Raw genomic sequence first — 17,629 nt, 5'->3', positions numbered from 1 at the left:
CAGTCATCATTACTCCTCACCTATCGCTGCTCCTTGCCCCTCGCTACTCCTCGCTAGTCACCATTGCTCCTTCCTAGGGTTCCAATGCTACTTCTAATTTGTTAATTTTGTTAATTACATTGTTGATTCTGCTTCTGTTTCTTTGGTTAATTACATTGTTGATTTGTTGATTTTATTAATTATATTGATTTTGATTCTAATTCTATTATTGTTATTGATTTTGATTTTATTTTGATTTCATTATTGTTCTACTTCTGTTTCTTCTGATTCTGAATAGAGAAGAAAAATGGAGAAAGGAAATGAGAATGCTGAGAGTAAATAGATTGTTGAAATGAATTATTGTTGTTGCTGAGGCTGATTTTGTTTCTTCTGCTTTTGTTTCTTCTTTTTCTTCTTATTCTGATTCTGCTATTGCTGCTAGTTGAAATAAATTGTTGTTGTTATTTTCTTTCTTTGTTTCCACTTCATTATTGTTATTCCTGATTCTGTGATGATGAAGAAAAAAAGAAGAAGAGATGTTGCTGCGACAGAGAAGAGAAAGAAGAATTAGAACTGAGTATGTTGGTGAAGAAGGAGAAGAGTATTTTAGTTCGAAGGATGATTTTAAAACTTAACTAAACCTTACGAATGATTTTATATGCAAAAAAAGGTTAGGAACGAAAAAATTTTTTGGTCTATACCTTAGGGACCAAAATTGTCTTAATCCTTAACTTAACTACCTAGCCATAATCTCTAACTAATTATGCCAATTGGTATTCCTAATTTTTATTTTCAAATATACGATAAGTTTAGCTGCCAAGAGGCCTATTCAAGTTACAGCATCCCACAAGCTAGGACTATAAATTTCTAGAAGGCCTAGTTTGGCAATGTTGCTATTAAAGGGTGCTGGCACCAGAACTTTAGTAAGGAAATCGATGAGTTGGTCAGAGGACGAAACTGGCATCAGGTGAGTAAGGCCTGAAAGATGTTGATTCCTGGTAGTGTGACGATCTACTTTGATATGTTTTGTTTGTCCATGGAAAACTGGGTTGGTGGTGATGTGAATGGCGGATCTGTTATCACAAAAGAGTGTAATTGATTTTGTGATGGGCATTCCAATATCCTTCATGATGTATGAGAGCCACTGTGCTTGGCAAGTTGTAAGTGCCAATTCCCGATACTCAAATTCAGAGGAGGATCGCGTGACTATGTTTTGCTTCTTGCTCTTCCAACTAATCAACAACTTGCCAAGATAAAAACAATGACCGGTGATTGACTTGCGAGAGTCATCACATGTTGCCCAATCTGCATCTCAGAATCCGGTAAGAATAAGATTATGGCCTGCCAAGAAGAGAAGGCCAACAGCGGGATAGCCTTTCAAATATTTCAAGACACGATAAGCTGCTTGCATATGAACATCAGTGGGACAGTCGATGAACTGATTGAGTGTTTCCATAGCATAGGCAATGTCTGGTCTGGTGTTGGTTAGATATAGAAGCCTGCCAACTAATTGTCTGCACTCAGTTTTATCTTCCAATGGAGTCCTACTCTCCCTAGATAACTTTGAAACAATAGTGTAATCCATAGGTGTGCTACTGACTTGCACTCCAAGAATCTGAAATCTTTGAGGATATCCATGGCATACTTGCATCGGCATAGATGAACGCCCTTCGAAGATCTAGCAACCTCCATACCGAAAAAATACTTTACATCACCCTAGTCTTTGATCTTAAACTTTTGATCCAACAATTTCTTGATAGACTCAATTTTAGCAAGGTCATCTCCTATGAGTACCAAATTATCTACATATACCATAATAATGGTGACACCATGAGTGGTGAGCTTAGTGTACAAAGAGTGATCAGATTCTGATTTGATAAAACCAGCGGATTTCAGAGTTTTGGTTAACTTCAAGTTTCATTGCCTGTTTGCTTGTCTTTAAACATACAAGAACTTCTCAAGCTTGCCCACTGAATTTGGGCTTAGTCCTGGTTGCTGCAGTCTAGGAGGTAGCTTCATGTATACTTCTTTGTTCAACTCTCCATGTAAGAAGGCAGTGTTTACATCCAACTGCTTGATATGCCATTACTTTGCTGCAGCCAAGGCCAACACAACTCTTAAGGTCAACATTCAAACAACAGGGCTGAAAGTGTCTATGAAATCAACTCCTTCAATTTGTGTGAAGCCCTTTGCGACTAGTTTGGCCTTGTGGCGTTCAAAGGTCCCATCAGGGTGATATTTAATTTGGAACACCCACTTGCATCCAATGGCTTTCTTGCTAGAGGGGAGTGTGGTGATTCTCCAAGTATGATTTCTCTCCAGTGACTCCAGCTCACACTGTATGGCTTTTCTCCAACAAGGGTAAACAACAGCTTTCTCATAGTCACTAGAAACAATGTTTGAAGAAACGGCCAAAGAAAACTCTCGATATTTTGTACTAAGTGCATCATAAGAGATGACCTATAACGTCGACTTAGGATTCCTGCAAAGAGAATTGATAGTAGTGGTATTTATGTGGCGTTGATAGTCATTGAGATAATTTGGCACTTTTCTGACTCTGGCAGATCTTCTAATAACAGTTGAGTTGAAATTGGATGCAGGTGGTTCATGATGAATGCTGGATACATGTGATGCATGAGATTGGTGGAATGTGATGCAATGGCAGTTGCAGAATTGTGTTGTGATGAATTTTGTTGTATTGATATGTCCCAAACTTGTCCCCAAACAGCTGAGTCGATAACAACATTATAATCTATGCTCTCGCATACCTCCTCATAGTTTCTTCATCTGCACCCTCAGGCAGCTCACTGAATGTCCCCTTCATCTACGTGCACTTCATAGTGAACTTGTCAATACAATCAGCTGGAGGTAACACACCCAGTATCTCCTAGAACCAAGTCCATGGAGGCCGACCGCCCTCAGTAAGTCAGTATAGGTCTCGAAGTCTGTCAGACATCTACTTACGTACTCACCGTCAATCGAAAGACCTAGCTAGTACGCCACATCTTGCAATATAATGGTGCACTCTCCGAATGGCTTATGAAAAGTATGCGTCTCCGGACGCCATCTCTCCATGAAAGCACTAACTAATTGCTCATCTAGCCTAAATCAGTGGTCGTTAAGCCTCGCAAGATGATATAACCCAGCAATCTGCAGGTATGGTATGATCCGCTCGTCAAGGGGCATACCATGCTGCCTCTTCATGCTAGTAATACAGACTACAAGAAAATGAAACATTTGTAACAAAAATTTTGTATCAAATTTAAAATTGTTACAAAAAATAATTTTTTGTAATAATAATTAGTGATTGTTACAGAAGAATAATGTTTTGTAACAATATTACAAGTTGTTACAAGACATGCTAATATTTTGTAACAACCTAATTTTTGTTGTTACAAATTATGTTAGTTTTTGTAACAAAAAATAAAGAAGTTGCAAAAATTCGTAATATTTTGTAACAAAATATCTTTTATTATAAAAAACTCCAATTGTTTGTAACAAAATATTTTTTGTTTCAAAAACTCTAATTATTTTGTAATAAAAAATTAATTTGTCATAAAATTCAACATTATTTGTAACAAGTTATTTGTTTATCACAAAATGTAAGTATATTTTATAACAATTTTTTTTTAAATCTTAAACACCTTGAGGGTAAAAAAAATTTGTTTATATAATTTTTTAGAATAATTTTATTTTGTTTCAAAAATTAAAATTTAATATATACTTTTTATTCATAATCAGATTTTTAATGTTAACTAAAAATTAATTTGTGAGAACATAAAAAATTAATTAAATTATATTTATAAAGAACAATAATTAAATATAAAAGAAAAAAAAACAAATACTAAGTTGTTGAATGTGAAAAGTAACAAGGTAAAGCAGTAAAAAAACCCTAAGTGCTCACTCCCTAGTACTCGCGCCTCACTCATCTCTGCATCGTCTATTCCACCAAGCACAATGGAGCTCCTGCGGCAAGATGAAAGACCGGCGTAGCCTTCGGTAGTGAACCGTCCGCCGCGTCTTCGTCTCCTCTCCTCTGCTACCATCGTTTTTTAATGTTAACTAAAAATTATTTTTTGAGAACATAAAAAATTAATTAAATTATATTTATAAAGAACAATAATTAAATATAAAAGAAAAAAAAACAAATACTAAGTTGTTGAATGTGAAAAGTAACAAGGTAAAGCAGTAAAAAAACCCTAAGTGCTCACTCCCTAGTACTCGCGCCTCACTCATCTCTGCATCGTCTATTCCACCAAGCACAATGGAGCTCCTGCGGCAAGATGAAAGACCGGCGTAGCCTTCGGTAGTGAACCGTCCGCCGCGTCTTCGTCTCCTCTCCTCTGCTACCATCGTTTACTCCGCCATCGTGTCGTGTGCGGTGGAGTCGTGGCCTTCGGTGGTCTTCGTCCCGTCTTGTGCGTCGTCGCCGTGTGTGTGGTCGTCGTCGTCGTGGTCCTCGTGGTGGTGGTCGGCGTCGCCGTTCATTATCACCGTTCCGTTAGCTCTGCTCCTTTTCATGGTGGTGGTCGTCCTCTGCGTTCGTGCTCTACGTCTGCTGGTCTGATTCGACTTTCCGTTATCTGCTGTTGGTCTGGTCTGGTTCGATTGCTTCTCTGTTGAAAGTAAGTACAATTTATTTGAGTATTGTTAACTGTATTGTTAGTTGATAATCTGCTGACGTTAGCTAAAATATTGTTGACTATATTATTAGTTGATTCTGCTGATGTAGTTATGGTTGAAAATATTGGTGTGTAATATGGTTGATATTCTGATTTTTGGTTATTTGAAGAGTTGATATTTGATTCTAATTTTTGTTTCTGTGTTCTATTATTTTGATTCTATTTTTTGCTTTCTTTTTTAGTGATTTTGAATCTGTTCTTTTCTTATATTTTTGTGGTTGTGAATTGAGTGTCTTAGGTAACTACATTATCCTTATTAACATAGAAATATTGATTAAATTTTATTAGTAATTTTGTGTTTTTTACATTGCAGTGTCTTAGGATAGTTTATTCTCCTCTGTTCATCCTGTGTCGTCCTTTGCCTCTGATGGTCTGATTTGGCTTTCCTTCTTCTGCTGGTGGTCTGGTCTGGTCCGATTACTTCTCTGTTGAAGGTAAGTACAGTTTATTTGAGTATTGTTAACTGTATTGTTAGTTGATAGTCTGCTGAGGTTAGCTGAAATATTATTGCCTATATTGTTAGTTGATTCTGCTGATGTTGTTGTGGTTGAAAATATTGGTGTGTAATATGGTTGATAATCTAATTTTTGATTATTTAGAGAGTTGATATTTTTATTCTATTTTTTGTTTCTGGGTTTTATTATTTTGATTCTATTTTTTGTATTTTTTTGGTGATTTTGATACTTTTTGTTTTCTTAAATTTTTGTGTTTGTGAATTGAGTGTCTTAGGTAACTACATCATTATTATTAACATCGAAATATTATTCAATTTTGTTATTGATTTTGTATTTTTTACAATGCATTGAATTAGGATAGTTTGTATTGCGGAGTTATAGAGAACCGTCTCAGAATTTAGTTTACATAGAGCCCTTTGAAAGTGATAGTCGCTGTGATGCTAGGTTATGTCTTGCTGCTCTTTTTTTCCACTCTTTACATCCTTCTATCCGTTCTCATCTCCTGCAGAAATTAGTCCAATGGTTAATTACCAGAAATATTGGATTAATTTTGATAAGCGTACTCCTGAGTTTAGAAAGTGCCTCGATGAATTATTTTTGGATATTGCCTTCTCTCAACCCAGTGTGAAAAATCAAATACGTTGTCCTTGTCCTAAATGTAACAATTTTTTGTTCAAATTTAGAAATGAAGTTCATCATCATGTGCGCCAATGGAAGATAGTGACTTCTTATAAAACATGGGTGCATCATGGTGAGAGTCTTCAAGATACATCCACTATAGATGTGTCTGATCTAAATGAAATTGATTGTGAAATGGAGAATGATTCTGCCACTTTTGAGATGTTGTATAACATCTTTAGAGGAGAAACACTAGGGGAGACACCGAGAGATTTTGCTACCAATGTAGATGACAATATAGCAGAAGAACCTCATGAGGGGGCAAAGAGGTTCCAGAGGCTGATGAGGAATGTTAGGCAAAGCCTGTATCGGGAAAGTGGGATATCAAAGTTATCTTTTATGGTTAAGTTGTTTCAAATGAAATGTCGCTATGGATAGAGCAACAATTCAGTTGATGCTTTATTGCTCTTTCTAAAAAGCATATTTCCAAAGGAAAATTCTTGTCCTACTTCATTTTATGATGCTCGAAAAGTGATTCAAGATTTGGGATTAGATTACGAGAAGATAGATGCTTGTGTGAATGATTGCTTTTTGTTTTGGGGGCAAGCATATACTGATCTTAATGAATGTTCAAAGTGTAAGTAATCTAGATGGGTGAAGGGGAAGGGGAATGAAAAGGATGACTCTCGTAAGAAGGTGTCTCAGAAGATACTAAGATACTTTCCGTTGAAACCTAGGCTTCAAAGGATCTTCATGTGTGAAGAAACAGCAGTAGCAATAAGGTGGCATAAAGAGAAATGGCTTGATGATAAAGTCCTAAAACACCCAGCAGATTCAATAGCATGGAAGACATTTGATGAGGAACTTGAACGGTTTGCACGTGATGCTAGAAATATCAGGCTTGGAGTTGCTAGTGACGGATTCAATCCATTCGGCAATATGAACATTTTCTATAGTACTTAGCCAGTTGTTCTTATTCCATATAACTATCCTCCATGGATGGTTTTGAAACATTCAAATTGAATGTTATCTCTACTTATTCCAGGCCCTAAATCCCTCGATAATTCTATTGATGTATACTTACAACCGTTAATTGAAGAGTTGAAAGAATTGTGGGAAGATGGTGTTAAAACATTCGATTTGGTTCAGAAACAGAATTTTCAGTTGTCTGCTGCAGTTTTATAGACAATAAATGATTATCCAGCTTATGCCATGTTATCTGGTTGGAGCACTAAAAGTGCACTAGCTTGTGCATGTTGCCACAGAGAAACTAATTTTAAAAGGTTGAAACATGGACACAAGCATTGCTATATAGGTCATTGCCGCTATTTACCGCATGATCATCCATGGCAAAGGAATAAGAGTTCTTTTCACAATACCAGGGAACTTGGCGAAGCACCTAAGCCACTTTCTGGTTATGATATCCTAGAAGAATACAAGACTTTTGAACAAACGGAGTTTGGGAACACTACTAAGAAGAGAAAGGAGTCTGAGCATGACAAGGTGGCTGAAAATTGGAAAAAGAAAAGCATTTTTTCGAGTTGCTTTATGGAAGACATTATTGTTACGTCATAATTTAGATGTAATGCATATAGAGAAGAACGTCTTCGATAATATACTGGGTACACTGTTAAATTTAGATGAAAAGACAAAGGACAATCTTAATGCACGACTTGATCTTCAACTTATGGGTATCAAGAGAGACCTTCATCCTCGTAGAGTGGGCAACAAATTTGTGATGCCGATAGCCAAATATACGTTGTCAAAAACTAAGAAGGAGAATGAAAGGCAACTTCTTTGTCAGTTCTTGAAAGAACTCAAGATGCCTGATTCATATTCATCAAATATTGGAAGGTGTGTGCATTTTGAAGATTGCAAAATTTATGGCTTGAAGAGCCGTGATTAGCATGTCCTATTAGGACGGCTACTACTACTTGCAATCCGTGAGCTTTTACCCAAAGAAGTTTGTGAACCGTTGATACATCTAAGTATTTTCTTTGGAGAGCTTTGTTTCAAGGAATTGAAGGTGGACGTTCTAGACAAATTTAAAACCCATATTGCAACAACACTTTGTAAATTAGAGACGATTTTTTCTCCGGCTTTTTTTGATGTGATGGTTCACCTAACCGTTCATCTTGCCCATGAAGCTAAGTTAGCCAGACTAATTCAATATCACTGGATGTACTCTGTTGAGAGGTTAGCCTTTTGGAATTAATAACAACTTAGAATCTACCTTATACTATTCATTATTTAGGTTTTTAACATTCCTTTAACATTCAATTTTAGATATTTGCACACACTAAAGAGTTATGTGGGAAACAAAGCACGTCCTGAGGGTTCAATATCTGAGCGTTATATCTTTGAAGAAGCAATGACCCTTGTGGGGAGATATTTGGATGAAACTTCACAGATTTCTGACCATGGTGAGAATGAACCTATACAAGGCATAACTGTTTTCAAAGTACTTGGCCAGTTTAGTTGTAAAAGGGCATACAAGGAACTTAGTATCTTAGAGCATAGAGAAGCTCAATTCTATGTGCTAAAGAATTGTGAAGAAGTTTAACCATGGGTTGATGAACATATGGCATATTTAACAAGAGAAAATTTAAGAAATCTGTAAAAAAGGCACAAAGATCAATTTGTGAAATGGTTTGAAAGCAAGGTAAATGAATAAACTTTGATAATTGTGAAATAAAAAGGTCTCTTGACAGTATTTAATTTTAATCTCTATTCATTAATGTAGATTTCAGATCTACACAAAGTAAAGAGTGCATGGGTGAATAATCAACTATTTTCTCTAGCAAGAGGTCCTGATCGTCGTGCACATTTCTACAAAACATGTGCTACCAATAGCTTTACATTTCGTAGCAAAAACCATAAAGCATCTTTGAAGACTTAAAATTGTGGAGTAGTTGTGAAGGGAGATGAATTGATTGGGGGTGTGGATTATTATGGGATGTTGACTGATATTATTGAGTTAGATTATGTGGAAAAACATAAAGTGATCTTATTTAAGTGTGAGTGGTTTGATGTTCCTCTAATAGGATGAAATCAAAGTAGGGGATATTCTAAAGATGAGTATGGATTCATAAATGTGGATGTTACATATGTTAGATTTAAGGATGAACCTTTCATTTTAGCATGTCAAGGTGAGCAAGTATACTATTTAAAGGCAATTAAAAGACCTAATTGGTGTACTGTGGTACGAGTAAAGCCTCGCAATACATATGATATGCCTGAGCAAGATATCATGCAAGAAGAGGTATACCAACAAGTTGAAATGGAAAGCTTTAATCAAGTACCATCTTCGGGTGATATCAATTTGTTGATGGAATTGGGCAGAGGTGACATAGAGAGATCAAGTGTGGATGTGCCTATGTCTATAGAAGAAGAAGAAGAAGAAGAAGAAGAAGAAGATAATGATGATGATGATGATGATGATGATGATGATGATGATGATGATAATGATTGACTTCTTAGCAGTTTTATTTTGGGGTTCATAAGATATTTGCAATTGCTAAGATAATAGACTTTTTGCATAGGATGGTGATTGAGTTTAAAGTAGTTAAACTTTAGGAATTGACATCATATTTGCAATTGCTAAGATAATAGACTTTTTGCATAGGATGGTGATTGAGTTTAAAGTAGTTAAACTTTAGGAATTGACGTCATATTTACAATTGCTAAGTTATTCACTCTTTACTCCATTTGTTTAACTTTTTTGAAAAGTATAATATATTTTAATCATGTCCACTTTTATTGATGTGCTTTCCTTTGTGTAATTGCGTATTAAATGATGTAGATATTTTATTATTTCATTTCTTTAATGTTATCTCTGTGCGTTTTATTGTAGATTGCGTAACATAATGGCCTCACAAAGGTTGACAAGGGCTACTGCATCTAGTTCTACAACACCAGCCCCTTCTCCAAGCCCGACAGCCCTGCTCCAACCCCGGCAGCCCCTGCCCCAGCCCCGATAGCCCCCGTTTCGTCACCGGCAGCCCCTATTACAGCACCAGCCATTGCCCCTGTTTCATTGCGTATTGGTAAAAGGGGACCTTCGCATGAGATTGCAACAAATAGGGTGTTGAAAACAAAGACAAATAGAAAATTAGAATTGCCGATCTCTTTGGACAACATAGCTCCTAATGGCATCCATGCTGATCTTTTTGCATCTAAAGTGGATATTGTTACAAGACAAAATACTCTTTTGGATGTAGAGAAATGGAGCCAAGTTAGAGATGATGTCAAGCAAAAAATATGCGACATTATTTTGGTAATACATATTTATATTTTCGGCTATTATGTATATTAAATCTTTATTTGTGCTAACTAACTTTGACCAATCTTATGTAGAAAAAGTTTGATATAGCAGATACGCAAGTAATACGCAAAATAATTTTAGCTAAGGCTAATATTTGTTATCAAAGTTGGTGTTTAAGATTGCGTGAACACTATGAGTTGTATTAAACTGATGAGGAGCGCCTTTAAAATCTACCGAATAATGTTCTTCCGGAGACATGGGAGAATTTGGTGTGCTACTTTGGAAGTTCTTCTTTTCAGGTTTGAATTTTTCATTGTGACAGCTATTGAGGTATTCTTATGTTGTTTTGCTATTTTAGTTCAATGATATAATTATAACTTAACTCCTTTTGTCTTTTGTGAGTTCGGTATTCTATAGGAAAAAAGTTTAAGAAACAAAGATAATAGAAAGCATCACGTGGTACCACATATTGCTGGTCGAAGAATATTTCAAGTTGTTAGACGTGATAAGGTAAATATTCTTGAAGTCTTTAATTTGGTGTTATATTTTTTGCTATGTCACGTTTGCACTTAACTACATGTGATGTTTTAAGCTTTAAAAAATTTGCAGCGCCATCCTAGAACTGGTGTCGAGCCTGACATTCAAGAATTATGCCAAATTACTCATCAAAAGAATAACAGAGAATGGTTCAGTGAAAAAGCTAAACAAATTGATGTAACATTACTAATATTTTCCTTTTACTGTTGCATGGAAGTTAAATTTTATCTTCATTTTCGAATCACAAATTGGATTGTGCAGGATGATATTAGCTGTATAATTAATGAATCCTACGATTCTGAAAATTCTATCACTCCAAATGAAACTTTTTTACTTGTGAAAGGTGAAAAAAGTGGTGCAAGTTATAGCATAAAGGCTTCGAAATCTAAGTTAAGGATTCAAGCACAACTACAAGAGACAATGCAAGACCGTGAGGAGCTAACAAAGGAAATAGATGTGCTCAAAGAAAAATTTGAAGAGCAATGAACACAGCAAGAGGAAGAATTAGCTCGAGTGAAAGCTCAATTAGAAACTCAACAAGCCGTTGTGAACTCTTTCATAGCACACTTTGACAATGAAAGAAACTAGACAATTAAAGGTACTCCTAAAATTGCTTATGGTTTTAATACATATTCCTAGATGATTCATATATTATTAGTATAAGTTTAATTTGTATATAGATCAATTTATTACATTTTACTTGTGTCATGGTTGTAAAATAGCAAATGTCCTATTATTTGGTTTGATAAATTTCGTTGTGTATTGACTAAGAAATAAGTAGTGAATTGGTTATTTTTTATAGAACCATAGACGGTGGAAATATCCAAGTTTTAGGGGAAGTTCTGCTAAAATTTTTCTAACCATTTTGGATAAAAGTTATTGGAAAAAATTATAATTGGTGTTATATCTTGTTTCTAATTTTTTGTTTCGGTTTTTCTTATTTACAAGAGCGCTAAAATGTCGACAACATGCTACCTTAAGGGCTCAAGAATATTTTGATTTATAGAGACACTAATCTATGTTAGACTTTTAATTTTTGGTTGAACTTGTGCAAGAAATATTTGTAGAATTAATCAATGTACCCACTAATATTATTTTGTTTTAAAACAATTTTAGTTAAATGAAGCATGTTTGAATTATATATGTTTTGACATATTATGTAAATGTTGACTTGCTTAGTAAAGTAGTTAATATATCAGTTAATTAAAAAAATAATTTAATAAATTATGCATGCAATTTGTATTAAAAAAAATTGTTACAAAATAAATATTTTGCTTTTGTAACTAAAGAAAAAAATGTTACAAAATCAAGTTATATTTTGTAACAAATTTTTTAGATAGAAAAAATATATTATCACAAAAAATATTTGAAGATCAAAATTTGTTATCACTTTTGTAACGACTTTTGATTTTTTGTATCAGAAAAATTTGTTACAAAATATTACTTTGAATTATAACAGTTCTATTTTTTGTTACAAAAACTTTTTATAATGGGACATACTGCAACGGCCCTTTTTTTGTTACAACATTCTTTTGTTTCAAAATTTCAATTTTTTGTAACAATTTTTTTATTACAAATATTATTTTTTCTTGTATTGACATTAGATCGCCTGCAATTATGCTAAAAAAGTTAATGAAATCATAATCTTATATTATATTAAGAACTTAATAAAATTAATGACAACATTATCTTAAAATGTTAAGGCCCAATCTAAAAACATATATCTTACTCTATTCTAATCTTATTAATAGAAATCAAATTCTCACTAAATCTACGTTCAACTAACACTAACATTTCTAATTCATAAAATAACCTAAGTCACTACTATCACCAACATTTCTAATTTAAGATTTCTAACAAAATTTATAATCATTACGCGATCTAACATTTATAATCAAACACTGCTCACTAAATGTTGCTAACTTTTTTAATCTAACATGGAAAAAATTTTTTATTTACTTACATTTTCATTGATACTATTAGCAATATGGGCAATTCTGTCTAAGCGATAGATACGATCTGAATCGTCTTTTATATCCAGAGTTTTCAAGATTTTATTAGAGAATTCTCTTTATACGTGGGGTGAGTGAATTGTAGAATTGTAACTGTAATAGATTGCCAACAGTAATTTGAAACAACAAGCTTCGATTTACCTTAGGCCGCACCTTGTGTTAAGTCAATTTGATGGATTCGATTTACTATGGGCATCAAATCCACTAAATCAAAACTACTTCATTCGATTTACAATGGGCTGGATCTTATCAACGCTACTCCTCTAGTAAATCGAATCTATTTACTTCGATTTATTTACTATTGTTTGTGCTAAATCGAATCTGTTTCATTCGATTTACTATTGTTTCAGGTAAATCGAATCTATTTCATTCGATTTATACATAAAGTGAGTTTAAATCAAATTTAATAGCTTTGATTTATATAGAGTAAAGATGAAAATTATTGAAATGTGAAAGGGAATGGAAAAAAAGGATGAGTAAGGTATATATATATATATATATATATAAGTGAGCTGAGAGCCTAACTAACTTCTATACAGTAGGAAGAATGACTAATTAATTACTAACTAATTAAGTTAGGTATCCATAACATTCCCCCTCAAGTTGGCAGGTATATGTTGATCATGCCAAACTTGGAGATGAGATTGTGGAACTGGGTTGGAGTTACCAGCTTCGTGAAGATATCGACAAGCTGATGCTGAGTTTGAACATGGATCAGTTTGATGAATCTTGCCACAACTTTCTCTCGAACAAAATGGCAGTCTACCTCAATATGCTTGGTCCTCTCGTGGAATGTGAGATTTGATGCAATGTGGATGGCTGACATAGAGTCACAAAACAGCATGGAAGATGGTGCCTTGATTTGAAAATCAGATAGAGTCCTATCAACCAAGTCAATTCAGCAGCCACAGCTGCCATAGCTCTGTATTCCTATTCAGCAGATGATCGGGACACCGTTTGTTGTTTCTTTGATCTCTAGGAAATCAAAGAGTCCCCAATGAACATACAATAACCTGAAACGCTTCTCCTAGTGTCAGGACATCCCACCCAATCTGCATCCACATAAGCCATTAGCCTCTTTTCTGATTTTGCAGAAAATAATAACCCTTGACCCACGGTTCCTTTCAAGTATCTCAAGAGATGGTGAAGTGCATTCATGTGAGTAGTTCTAGGCTTAGACAAGAATTGACTAAGGATAGACATTGCATAGGTAATGTCCAGATGGGATATGGTGAGGTACATTAACCTCCCTATTAGTCTCTGGTAGATGGATGAGTCCACAAGTAAATCACCATCGGAGTTGCTCAGCCTGAGGTTAGCCTCCATAAGCAGAGAAATAGACTTGAAATCTGTAAAATTAGTGTCCTCCAAGATGCTTAAGGTGTACTTTCTGTGGCTGAGGACAATTCCATCGCTGGACCTTGCTAGTTCCAAGCCTAAAAAATACTTTAAATCACCCAGAATCTTCAATTTGAAGGAGGCCTCTAACAGTTTCTGCACCTTATGCATCATATCCTTGGAAGGATTGGCTAGTATGATGTCATCTACATAAACCAGCAAGTAAACAATCTTGTCGCCACTACCATAAGAGAAGAGAGAGTAATCATGGCTGGACTGTTTAAACTTGTGAGTGAGCAGCGCTGAAGTGAATTTATAGAACCATTGTCTTGAGGCTTGTCTCAAACCATAGATGGACTTGTTCAACTTGCATACGAGTCCAGAGTTCTTGGACTTGTAACCAAGAGGCAGGTCCATATAAACTTCTTAGAACAAGTCGCCGTTCAAGAAGGCGTTGTTCACATCTAGTTGTAATAAAAACCAATTGTTGATGGCTGCCAAAGAAAGGAGAACCCTGACAGTGGTGAGATTGGCCACGGGAGAGAAGGTGTCCTTAAAGTCAATGCCTGCCTGCTGCATATAGCCCTTTGCAATCAAACGGGCCTTATAGCGCTCTACTGAGCCATCTACCTTACACTTGACTTTGTACACCCAACGACATCCAATGGTATGTTTTTCTGGTGGAAGAGGAACTAAAGCCCAAGTATTAGTGGCCTCCACAGCTTGAAGCTCCTCATCCATAGCCTGCCTCCACTCAGGGTACTTCACGGCTTGATAGAAGAAGGTGGGCTCAGGAATTGCAGCAACATTAGCTATGAAATGAGAGTGATGGAGTGAGATGTGTTGAAACCGATCTAGAGTCCCATGAGAGACAATATTGCACTGATAATCCTTGAGGTAAGATGGTGGTCTGTGTTGTCTGGACGATTTTCTCAAGTTAATTGGTGAGCTTGGAATATTAGACTGATGTTGTGAGGTAGGTTCAATGACTAGCATATCCACAGATGGTTGAGATGCTGGCAGGGTAGATGGAGGGCTGGTAAGTGTGGCTAGAGGGACTGCATCAGTGATGGATGCTGGGATAACTATGTCAGGGAAATTGTCCACCATGGGCCTGGAACTATTGGTTAATTATCGAAAAGAAAATTCAGTTTCGATAAAGAAAACATATATGGAGATGAAAATCTTCTTGCTCATTGGGTCATACAACTTGTATCCCTTGTAACCAGAAGGATAGCCAATGAAGATTGCAAGCATTGCTCTAGGGGAGAACTTGTGTCTCTGAGATAGAAGAGAAGATGCATAAGCCAAGCAGCCGAAGACTCTCAAAGACTGGTAGTCAGCTTGCTTAAGGAAGAGTCTCTCATAGGGAGAGCAGTGTTGAAGTGCTGGACTTGGTAAGCGATTGATGAGGAAAGTGGCAGTCAAGACACAATCTCTCCAAAAGGCAATTGGGGCCTTGGACTGAAAGAATAATGCTCTGGCCATATTGAGTAGATGCTGGTGCTTTCTTTCAACAACGGCGTTTTGTTCTGACCGCTCCACACAGGAGAATTGATGAAGCATACCCTTGGAATTCAGGTAATCAAGGAGCATTAGTTCACCAGCATTGTCTGATCTCACCTGCTTTATCCTAACTGAGTTTCAATCATATTAAAGAAATTGATGAGAGTGTGAGAAGCATCAAATTTGCATTTTAGCAAAAAGGTCCAAGTGAATCTAGAATAATCATCCACAATAATAAGAAAATATCTCATGTTATTATAAGTTGGAGCTCTATAAGGGCCTCAAATATCACAGTGAACCAAATCAAAGGAATTCTTACAAAAATGATTATTGGATTGAAAAGACAAACGCTTGAGTTTTGCTAAGGGACAGACTTCACAAGTAGAATGATTGTATTTAAGAGTTTTATTGGACAAAAGAGGACTCAATTTATTAAAGATTTTTTCTGAAGTGTGACCTAAACGAGCATGCCAAATAGTGCTATCAACATTGGTTACTGATCGACAGTTATGAACAAAACTCCTAGTATGAACTATGAAGGGTGATTGTAGTAGAAACAGGTCATCAGTTTTATCACCTCTGCCAATCACCTTTTTGGAGGTCCTGTCCTGTATGATGAAGGCTAAGTCAAAAAAGTGGACTGTGCAGTTAGACAATTTTAACAAAGAATTAACAGAAATCAAATTAACTCAGAAAGAGGAAATGAATATGACATTGTAAAGGATTAAAGAAGAATTAAGAACAACATTACTAATAGCTAAGGCACGAATTTTGGTATGGTCAGGTAAAGCAACAAAATGATTTGTAAGAGGTTTTGGATTTTCCAAAAATTTAAAGGAATTAGTGATGTGAGTGGTGGCTCCGGAATCAACTATCCAAGAACTAACCTCTGCCATTTAATTCGAATAACATGAGAAAAATACTTCACCTGCACAAATTTCAGGTTCAATGTTCTGAAGAGCTCGCTGAGTTTGCAAGAGAGTCATCAATTAGTTGTACTGAGCCGCTGTAAGTGAGAAGCTGGATATTGGAGATGGATCTTGACTTTCTTGATCATGAGCGACCTTGGCAACATGATGCACTTGGAATTTGGCATTCACATGCTTGTTCTGGGAATATCCAGAAAGATATCCATGGAGACGATAACATTTATCTTCAGTATGTCCCAGCAACCCATAATGAGCACAAAGTGGACAATCTTTCCTCCCTTTCACCTTGGGTCCAGAAGGAGTGGTGGGTCTTGGAGACTGTTTAACAGCAAAAGCCATATGTTGGCTTGGAGAGGTGAGTGCTCTCTGCTTCTCCTCTTGCAACACAAGAAAAAAGACTTTTTCAATCGGAGGCAGTGGATCTAACAATAGGATCTAGCTTCGAACATTTGCCAAATTCTCATTGAGACCCATAAGCAACAGCATCACATATTCTTGATCAAGAGAGACTTGAATCGGCTTAACGCCACCACAAGAACAAGATACCAATGGCTTGAAGTTGTTGAGTTCCTCCCAAAGTATCTTCAACTTTGCGAAATATTGTGAGACCGAGAAAGAGCCTTGAGTAAGAGACATGAGTGACCTCTTCAGCTCAAAGATGCGAGGTGCGTTGCTCTGAGAGAAGCGAGTCTCCAAATCTTGCCAGAGTAAAGCCGCGGATCCAGCATAGATGACGCTTGCCGCAATATCCTTAGAGATCGCATTCAGCAACCACGTAGTGATGATGTCGTTCGTGCACTGCCATGATTCAGCAAGCGCAGGGTCAAGAATTAGATCTGGCTTTGGGAGGGAGCTATCGATGAAGCAGATTTTGCGTTTTCCACTCAACGCAAGCCTCATCGATCTGCACCAAGAAATGTAGTTGTCTTCTTATAGGGGTTGTGAAACAAGCACGAACCCTGGGTGATCGCCGGACTGGAGCAGATACACATCAGGAATCGACGAAGGCGGTGCCGAGGTCGAAGAGTATTGAAATCTCCCTGAGAAACTGTGGATACAGAAATCGCAAACATTCTAATTGATGAGTAGAAGAATAGAGAAAAAGAGGAAGTATCGACTGAGGAAGAATGTTCTTGCCGAAACGAGAAAGAACGAGAAAGAAGAATGGAAAATCGAAATTTTTTTTCAAAAAAAGCAAAGAATGAAATGAGAGAATAATACAAAAGTGTGAAGAAGAATTACATCTGATACCATATTGAAATGTAAAAGAAAATGAAAAAAAAAATGATTTCTTTGAAAAAGCAAATAA

At 36.0% G+C, this 17,629-nt stretch overlaps 3 protein-coding genes across 3 annotated transcripts; all 3 read right to left on the bottom strand.

The window, feature by feature from the left end:
- Positions 1,292-1,630, bottom strand: LOC107640369 (uncharacterized mitochondrial protein AtMg00240-like). Its single transcript, XM_016343894.1, has one exon. It carries the CDS (start codon positions 1,628-1,630, stop codon positions 1,292-1,294), a length of 339 nt encoding a protein of 112 aa, XP_016199380.1.
- LOC107640368 (uncharacterized mitochondrial protein AtMg00810-like) lies at positions 13,523-14,302 on the bottom strand. The gene has a single exon (XM_016343893.1). It carries the CDS (start codon positions 14,300-14,302, stop codon positions 13,523-13,525), a length of 780 nt encoding a protein of 259 aa, XP_016199379.1.
- On the bottom strand, positions 16,756-17,220 carry LOC107640367. The gene has a single exon (XM_016343892.1). It carries the CDS (start codon positions 17,218-17,220, stop codon positions 16,756-16,758), a length of 465 nt encoding a protein of 154 aa, XP_016199378.1.

The sequence above is a fragment of the Arachis ipaensis genome, chromosome B05, assembly GCF_000816755.2.
Source record: "Arachis ipaensis cultivar K30076 chromosome B05, Araip1.1, whole genome shotgun sequence".
Classification (NCBI taxonomy): domain Eukaryota; kingdom Viridiplantae; phylum Streptophyta; class Magnoliopsida; order Fabales; family Fabaceae; genus Arachis; species Arachis ipaensis.
The sequence above is the reverse complement of the archived record's forward strand: the minus strand, read 5'-3'. Positions and strand labels throughout refer to the sequence as shown.

Coding starts and splice junctions, on each gene's coding strand:
- LOC107640369 (XM_016343894.1), bottom strand. CDS start 1,630: ATGCAAGTATGCCATGGATATCCTCAAAGATTTCAGATTCTTGGAGTG.
- LOC107640368 (XM_016343893.1), bottom strand. CDS start 14,302: ATGGACCTGCCTCTTGGTTACAAGTCCAAGAACTCTGGACTCGTATGC.
- LOC107640367 (XM_016343892.1), bottom strand. CDS start 17,220: ATGAGGCTTGCGTTGAGTGGAAAACGCAAAATCTGCTTCATCGATAGC.